Source organism: Eschrichtius robustus, chromosome 18, assembly GCF_028021215.1.
Source record: "Eschrichtius robustus isolate mEscRob2 chromosome 18, mEscRob2.pri, whole genome shotgun sequence".
NCBI classification, from domain to species: Eukaryota; Metazoa; Chordata; class Mammalia; order Artiodactyla; family Eschrichtiidae; genus Eschrichtius; species Eschrichtius robustus.
In genome coordinates, this window is record NC_090841.1 from 66559682 (window position 1) to 66568697 (window position 9016).

The window sequence follows — 9016 nt, forward strand, 5'->3', positions numbered from 1 at the left end:
ATAAAGTGGTCAGGCAACTTTCTCCTCTTAAAATGTTACTGGAAACTAGTGAAATGCTTTAAACGGTCTGGATGTTTTCAATGGGCTCTGTTCTACTGGTTCATGAATGCCTTCCCCACCACCCGCCCCCCCCCCCCAAGATAATACAACTACTTGGGTTTTTTTTTTTTTTATCTTCTTTCCTATTCACGATTAAAAATGTGATAAATCAGGTTTTTGGCTCTGAATAACAATGGCTTGATTTAGATTTCCTAGTAAATCTATTCAAAAGTGAAACAAAGGCTGCCTTTGGAGGATACCTTACACTTCACCTGGACCAGGCACGTAAGGGCAATTCAGATAAAAATCTTGTTAGGAACTCAACAAGAAATAAAGGATTTTCTCTTTTCCCTGGTTCAGGCTTTATTTAAACTCTTTGTTCAAAAAAAATGAACAGAGTGATAGTCGGATTCTAATTTACAGATATAGCTTAGACGTCTAATATTAAATTAGAAGATCACACAAGAAAACCATTTACACATAAAGGTTAAAACCAATACTTAAACTTTTTAAAACTTTATATTACATAAAGCCAAAATGAAACTAAATACATGTTAGCCAACTTCATTCACAAACATTAGTCAAAATATATACATTTAAAAAGAAAAAGAGCTACAAATGAGGTTCTTTTCTCTAAAATGTGTTTTATCATAATTTGCAAATGAATTGCAGGTGATCTAAAAAATAAGCTAATTAGGGAGGGAACTCCAAAACACATTTAAACGGTTTGAGTTGGAGAAATGCTAGTTGAAACAGAGAGGCATCTGTCAAAACAATTCTGGTTTTTGTTTTGTTTTGCTAAATAATAAATATATAATTACCACTCAGACAAAAAAAGTCTGATTTAATCTTAGATAAAATTGCGGTTCTGAAATAGACCCGCAATTTTTAAAAGTTAACTTTGACATTTGTTCAAAATGTTTTAGAGTCTAAAACCGACTCAGATTTAGGGCAACGCAAATAACACATTTTCAGACTTAATGTTTTCAAGGACATATACACATTTACAATCTTAAGGTGAAACTCAAGTCATAAGGGGAAAATAGGAATAATGCCTTTTCTCTTTCTGTGTAAACTGTGTCAAAAATCCAAGCGAGTGGACTGAGGGAGACTTCTAGCAGTTTTTTGTTTGTTTGTTTGTTTTTTAAGGGAGAAAATCCAATTGACAACTTTTCATCTCACACATACTTCTTGCTTGCCGTCCTTGCTCTTGAGAAAGAGCTCTTGCTCTGATTTGCATATGCTATGATAAACAAAAGAAACCGTGATCATCTCACACACAAAAGGCCAGATTCGAGCCGGTCACTGGTCAAGAATGGATCCGGCCTGGGGGTTCTGCTTGAGAGAACAGAGATTTGCAAAGTTCAAATGGTACAAATAGGGAGCAAGGCTGCTCAGAGCCATCCCGCTCCGAGAAACTAATGACACAGATCAGCTTTTCCCTTGTGCCAACCATTTCAGACCCAACATTCGAACAGAGTGCATGCAACAGCGACCAGGAGAAAAGAATAATAACAATAAAAGAAAGCTAATGGGAAACAAAAACAAAACCGACAATAAACTTCCAACAAAGAAAGCTGGAAAGCCCAACATATCAAAAAATTACTCCTCCACCTCTGTGGGCCATAACGCAACAGGTTCCGAAGTGCAAAGCAAACATCAGCTGCTGCGAGATACAACTGCCCTCTTTAAAGTTGTCTGCCGGGGTGCAGGTCTGAAATGACCCTGTGAATTCACACGCACACTCGCCCGCGCACTCGCGCGCTCGGCCACTCGCGACCCGACTGGCCTCTCTGCCTCCGCCTGGCACCTATACATCTTATGTACATACAAACCGGGGCCCCCGTCGCGGGAGGGCGCTCGGGGGGGCCGCAGAGCTCGTACCTATACATATGTACACGTGTGCACACCGGTCCTCGCGAGGCGGCCCCGCGGGGTCATAGCGCGGCGGCGTAGGCCGCGGGGTAGGGGTCCAGCTGAGGCTTGCCCATGCCGGGCAGTAGGATGTAGGCGAGCGGCGGCTGCAACCCGGGACTGGGCCACGCGCTGCAGTTGCACGGGATCATATAGCCCGGGTTGCCCGGGCTGGGGTGCGAGTGCGTGTGCCCCCCGGCGGCCGCGGCCGCCGCTGCAGCCGCCGCCGCCGCGCCGTGGAAGGCGCCCGCGCCCGCGGTCGGGTAGCCCAGCGACGACGCGTACGGGAGGCCGGACGAGGAGGACGAGATCTCTGCCATCTTGGAGCCCAGGTCGAGCAGCGAGTAGGGGCTGCCGGCGGCGGCGGCGGCGGCGGCGGCGGCGGCGGCGGCGGCCGACTGCGGGAAGAAGACGCGGGCGGCAGCCGCGGCGGCGGCGGCGGCCGCCTTCTCGGGGTTGGCGAGCAGCGACTCGGGCACCAGGCCGCCACCCGCGCCCGCGTGCAGCCCGGCGCCCGCCTTGAGAGCCGGGTGCTCGGCGTCGGTCACGCCGCCCAGGCCGTAGGGCACAGGGAAGGCGAACTTGTCCTTCTTGAGCAGCGTCTTGGGCTTGCGCCTCGGCCGGTACTTGTAGTCTGGGTGCTCCTTCATGTGCATGGCGCGCAGGCGCTTCGCCTCGTCGATGAACGGCCGCTTCTCCGATTCGGTGAGCAGCTTCCACTCGGCGCCCAGGCGCTTGCTGATCTCCGAGTTGTGCATCTTGGGGTTCTCCTGGGCCATCTTGCGCCGCTGAGCCCGCGACCAGACCATGAAGGCATTCATGGGCCGCTTGACGTGGTCCACCGGCTTGGACATGCTGTCGCCGTGCCGCGGCTGCAGCCCGCCGCCGCCGCCGCCCGCGCCGTCGCTGTCGGCCCGGAGGAAATCAATGTTGGCTGTCCGCGGGGACCCTTCCGGCCCGCCGCGCTCGCCGCGCCCCACTTCGCACCCCGGCGTCGCTCCCGCCCGGGAGGAGGAGGGGGCCGGGGGACCAGCCCCGGGCCGCGCCGCTCCCCTGGCCGCCCTGCTCTCTCCGGCCAAGCGCTCGGGAAAATCCTCTCCGCGGCGCGATAACTTCTCGGCGGTGTCCCCACCCCACGGTGGCAGTCTGCCCTTTGCTTTCTTTTTTGTCCTTCCTCTCCAGTTGCGTTCGCTCGCGAACTCCCCGCAGGTAGCCGCCACCGGGCAGCGCTCTCCCGGTCCTCGGTCTTTTCTCTGTTAAAGGCACAGCAGCCGGGAAACTTGCGTCGCGGAGGCTCCACCAGGTTGAGCTGAGGAGTCAGCCGCCGCGCGCTGCCAAGTGCCAAAGGGGGCTCTCGGCGGCTGGAGTGTTTGGGTTCTCCTCGGTGACTTTCTCATTTGACAGTAGCAGATGGGGGTGGGGGGAGGAGGGGAGGTGGCCCCGGAGGAGGAAGAGGAGGGGGGAGACGGAGGAGGGTCCGGGCGCACCGAGGGAACGCAGAGCGCAGCAATGGATATAAATACAAATACAGCAGCACCAGCCGGTCTTCCTCACTCGGGGCAGGCAGGGCGCGCTGACGGGAACCCCCTAATGAGCTGGGGTTTTGCGGGAGGGAGCTGTACGCGCCCCAGCACCTGCCTCGTGGGTCTTCCTCTCCGCCTGCCGGTCGGGGAAGGAGGTTGGGTGAGGCTTGAGCGAGCCTAGGATCTCCGGGCCTCAAAGGAAATCCTCCTGGCTCGCCGAAGCGCCGCGTCTCGCTGTCCCTCGAGCCATGCCGGCTCCGCTCGCTCCAAGCCCCTCCTGGCTCTCCGGCCGACTCGGGCTCCCGGAGCGCACCGGGCGTGGAGCGCGGCCCGGCTTCCGGGCAGGCGGCGGGCCCAGCACCGGCCGCGTCCCCTCCTCGGTCCTCTGGGCCTCCTCCCGGGACTTGCAACTAACTTCGCCCAAGTTTCCTGCGCCGGCGCCGCGGCGCCCCTCTCGGCGCGCTCGCCTCCGGGCGTGCGCCCGCGTGTGCTCCGCGCCCGGGGCCCCTCTGTCCTGGCTTCCCCGGCGAGAGCCTAGAGGGTGGAGGTGCGGGGTGGGTGGGGGATTTAAGGAAGACGCGCCATCACCTCAGTTCGCAGGTCCGCGCTGGGGCTGCTCCCGATTCCCCCAGTCCCGCAGCACAGGGGGCCCCTCCGCGGCCCAGGCCGCCAGTCCGCCGCTCCCGAGGCGACAGGAGCCCTGTGCACGGGCTCAGGTGAGTGTCGCTACCTGCGTGTGCACGCGCCCGGAGCCGGCGCTGGGTGTGCATGTCCAGCCGCGGCTGAGTGTGTGTATATCTGGGAGCATGCGGAGGAGGTGGAGCCCAGGACTCCAGGAGGGAGGAGGGCCCCGTGGAGCCTCCTCCCGCTCCCACACCCCCAGGACCGCGAATTAAACAGGATCCCCTCCGCCCCCCTCATACTCCTCCTCCCACCCCTTTTCACTTGAGAGCAGGTTTAGGCGAGTGGAGAGTCCGGAGCGCGCCGCCGAGTTTGCGCACTGTTTGGCGTTGGCAACCCCCTAGTGTCATCCCGGCTACCCTGGCCGGCCGGAGCAGCCCTGGTCGCGGCTGTGGGATCCTCTGCCAGGAGGAAGGAGGCGCGCACGTGGAGGGGAGCCTCACGAGCTTCGGAGGAAGAGGGGACCCACCCTAGAAAATGTTGGAGACTTTTCCTAGCAAGAAAGTGCTCATTTTCCTTGGAGGTCCAGATGTTGCTTGCAGCAGATGCTTCCCGAATTTTCTTGCACTGGTGATGCATCCAGTCAGAGGTCGTGGAGTGAAAAATAACTGAGAGGGACTGAGCGTGCTCTTGGCAACCCTTTCGAAAAGGACGTAGCCCAGGCATCCTTGGCTGACTATTCAGATCTTTTAAAATTCTGGGGGTTTGTTTTGTTTCTATTCTAGTAGTCAGTCATGCATATGCTGATCTCTTTATCTTTAAGGTACAGTTAACTCACAGTATCTCACTTAAATGCACCGGTAGAGTGAGGTGTTCAAAATCACTAAGAAGTATAAAACGTCCCTCTGAAAGACAAAAGCGAAACATACTAATCACTCTATATTGGAATATTTTTATGCTGTTAAGCACAATTTTCTTTAGTAAGAGCAGTTTTTTTCTTTATATTTGACATAATGCAAAAATCAAGCAGCACGATTTTATTTGCATATTTTCCGGACTTCTTGGTATGCTGCAGCTCACTTATAACATGATCAGTCTGGAGATTTCATTCACCAGTTGGCCTGCCCTTCAGGGAGAACTTGCTTGCCTTCTTTCTTTGGCAGTTTGGATTTGACCTAGCCATGTGGTGTGTACAAGTAGGACGTTCTATAATCAGTTAACTCTTTAAGTCTTGCCAGCAATTCATGTTCAATTCACACACAGACACATAGGCAGACACAAAGTACTGATTGAACTTAAATAAAAAGTTTTTTGGCCATCAGTTTTAGTTTAAAGTTAGGTTCGTTTTATTGCTCATTTTAATAAAAGAATAGTGATTGTTGCTTTTTTTTTTTTTTAGCTGCTGTGAGGACATATAGAAATGCAAATCAGCAGTGAAATGTATGGGAGTGGCTATCTTTCTTAAGATACCACACTGCAAATGTTTACTTTGTATCAGCCCTTGTGTTGCTAAAACAATTGGACTGATTTCTTTAGAACCATATTCCTTTACAGGCTCTATAAAGACGCTCTGTTGCTCACAGACTCTGGGTGGAGCAACGTTAAAACCCCAGCAGGTGCAATTACATAGACTAGAATATTAAATATACTGTTTTGTGATGATAAACTAGAAAAGTATCATCCCTGAGCTTTTAACCTACTAACTTGTAGGATAGGTTTGACACAAAAATATTACACACTGTCATATAGAGAACATATGTATAAGGATGCAAGTTATGAAAACTGTTATTCATTAAAAACATTGTGAATAAAGTTGAGTCTAATCCCAAAAATTATTTTGATATATACAAAAGGATAAGGATTGAGAAAAAATTTTATATTGGTGAGTTAAATTATTACGTATTCTTTTCCAATTTAAGTTTAAAAATCAGTTGCAGTAAATTATTACCATGAAAAGAAATGTTTGCGTATATGATTGAAATGTATGCTTGTATGTGCAATATCTTATAAAAATAAAATACGTAAGCTTCCTGGGATATAGTTTCATAAATTGTGCAGTATCACCTGTTTAGTGTTATTAAATGAACCAAATTTGAAAGTTCTTAAGTCCATGAATGTTGAACTGTGGGGGGGAAAAGGTGTTCCCATACCTAAGGAGAAAACGGCTGTTTGTGTGCTTGTTTGTTCTTCACCAAATGAAACTTCAAAATAGGAGAGATTTGGTTTTTAATTTTGGTTTTTGGGGGATCAGTATTCTTGGCCTACAGCCTCCCGTCCAGGGAGAGGCCTTCACAATGAGCCCTGCATGAAGGGAAGGCAGCAAAGCATGGCTGTTATTCACCAACCTTCACACCTCTTGCCCAAATCTGGTTGAGCCTTTCACCAAGTAAGTTTCGTTGCCGTTCTCTTTCTTATATACCGAAATGACAGTTCAATTTTAGTGTCCACAGACCTTATGTTTGAATTGATAGAATGTTATCTATTTGTTCTTATACATTTTGATCTAAAAGTGAAAAAATACCAAGATTTAGGAAAGAGAGTAGTCTGTATGAGTGAAGAGTGAAGGAAAAATAAATTGAAAGAGAATTAGAAGTTCTGTGGGCTTTATATTGCCAACTCAATTGTGAACACCCAAAGAACAGTGACCTCGATCAGTGGAGTCTGTGACGGGCTCTGTATTTGCCTTGTGGCCAAGGAATACCCGTGATCACAAATACATCTAATCAGAGACAGAGAGGCAGACACTCGCTCAGAAAAAGTTTGGGGGGGTCTGTGTAAAGTCAGTTTCTGCTTTTTCCCTTAGGTCCTCCCTGTAAATGGTCTTTTTTCAATTCTAAAACTTTCACTAGGAGGCAGCAATGAGGTTGTTGGGGGAAATTTTAAAAATACCTTGGCAACACCAGACTGACTGGCTTTCTTCCTCTTTCTCTTTCTCTTCCATAAAAGAGGGGAGAATATTTGGATCCCAACAGAAGACAAGGGATCACAGTGAACTAAATCATTTTCCTCCATCCATTCCATCTCCGTTTTCTCACTGGATTTTCACCCAGATGGCTCATTGTCACATTTTTCTAGAACCATGGAGGTGAAACCACAGCAAAGAAAGCAAACCAGTGGGGTACTGAGAAGTGACCAAGTGGAAGTGACAGGGTGGGAAAGGTGATGCCTTCAAAGTGCAGGGGCCAAGTCGTGGCACCTGGAACACTGGGAGCAGACAGCTGGAGTTAGAGAACTTCGGGCTTCTGGTCTTAAGCAAGTGCACAGAAAGAATTCATAAGCTTTCAAACCTGCCTAGAAAAGTGATACAGCCTGTTTGTCCTGTTAAGGAGGAAATGAGCAAACTGACAAAAGCCAGTCTCAGGCTTTCGTCACAGTTCCTACTAATCCTACTCCTAGTAGGATTAGTTCCTACAACTAGTTCCCTAGTTGTACTCCTATCAGCCCCACCTCCATCAGCCTCCATAAGGGGAAATAAATCCCAGACACATGGTCCACATAAAGGCCGAGAGATGAGGAATTAGGTCAGGCAGTCATGGTTAGAGTGAATGGCTGCAAGAGTGGCCCTTGACTGGTTACTACTAAATTTTCATCCTTGTAAGATTTCTGTCCCTTTATTCTCACTGTTCCTGCCATATTGCAAAGCTGGGACTGTACAGATTAATTATGAGAATGCCTGTCTTCATTCCTCCTTAGCAGTACTCACTCAGGCTGGCATTTTCTAAAAGAGCTTTACCTAGATGGCAGAGCAAGAAATACAAAATAAAAAACAGCTCCCTTTCACCCCATCCTTCCCTCCCCACCTCACCCCCACCCCCAAATAAAACACCTAAGGGAAAAAAGACAATACAAATAATCCAAGACAGCTTCACAAAGTACTCATTTCAGATCCTGAGAATCCTATAAAAGCAATGGAGGGATTGACTTTTCTCTAGAATAAGTGCTTTTTTTTTTTTTTTAAAGATTTATCGATTGATTGATTGCTATGTTGGGTCTGCATTTCTGTGCTAGGGCTTTCTCTAGGTGCGGCAAGCGGGGGCCACTCTTCATCGCTGTGCGCGGGCCTCTCACTATCGCGGCCTCTCTTGTTGCGGAGCACAGGCTCCAGACGCGCAGGCTCAGTAGTTGTGGCTCACGGGCCTAGTTGCTCCGCGGCATGTGGGATCTTCCCAGACCAGGGCTCGAACCCATGTCCCCTGCATTGGCAGGCAGATTCTCAACCACTGCGCCACCAGGGAAGCCCTAGAATAAGTGCTTTTTGTAAGTGGGAGAGAGCTGGCCATGAACAAACCCAGAAATGAATGAGGAGGTCAGGCGGTCCTTCTTTCCAGCTTCCAGATTGCTCTGGCCTGTGTGCTACTCCCTCCCAGATTCAGTTTCCTATCTAAGGATGAATCTGCTTGGTTAAGCAGTTTGATCATAACTATCATTTATTGAGTTCCTAAGATACTATCCCTTTTACATACACTATCTTATTTAATTTTTAGGAAAATCCTAGGAGGTAAGAGTTATCTCAGTTTGCAATTGGGGAACAGAGCCTTAGAGCTGATGAATAAGCAACTCGCCCAAAGTCACACAACCGTAAGTGGAAGAAATGGGATCTGAACTAAGCTGATGCTCTTCACCACCACCACTCTGAGTCCCAGTTGAAGGCTCAGCTCCTTCCTGGCTCAGATTCTCAGTTCCACCTACTTCCTCAAGCCTTCGGTGACTCACTCAGTGCTGCGCTGCCTCTGTGAGGAGTGCCCAATGGTAATCTCTTCAGTAGTGCATTCCAAGCCCGTAACAACAGCACCCCAACGTCCAGTTCTGGTGCCTGGCAGCCAGGCTCCCCCTGGCTCCTGTGGTTGTCAGCACAGGTTTGGTCTCAGCTGTAACTCACTATCCCTCACTCCCCGGCTTCCCACTGCAAACACTGAACA

At 49.9% G+C, this 9016-nt stretch overlaps 1 protein-coding gene across 2 annotated transcripts; it reads right to left on the minus strand.

Annotated features, from left to right (window-relative positions):
• Positions 1 to 1976: 1976 nt before the first annotated feature.
• On the minus strand, positions 1977 to 2807 carry SOX21 (SRY-box transcription factor 21). 2 transcript variants are annotated; one of them, XM_068526911.1, is made up of 2 exons: positions 2433 to 2807; positions 1977 to 2351 (listed from the first exon to the last, which is right to left on the minus strand). In XM_068526911.1, the coding sequence occupies exons 1-2, from the start codon at positions 2805 to 2807 to the stop codon at positions 1977 to 1979; spliced, it is 750 nt and encodes a 249-aa protein (XP_068383012.1). The 2 variants fall into 2 exon arrangements, with proteins under 2 accessions (XP_068383012.1, XP_068383011.1); XM_068526910.1 differs by having other exon boundaries at positions 1977 to 2807.
• Between the last annotated feature and the right edge of the window lie 6209 nt (positions 2808 to 9016).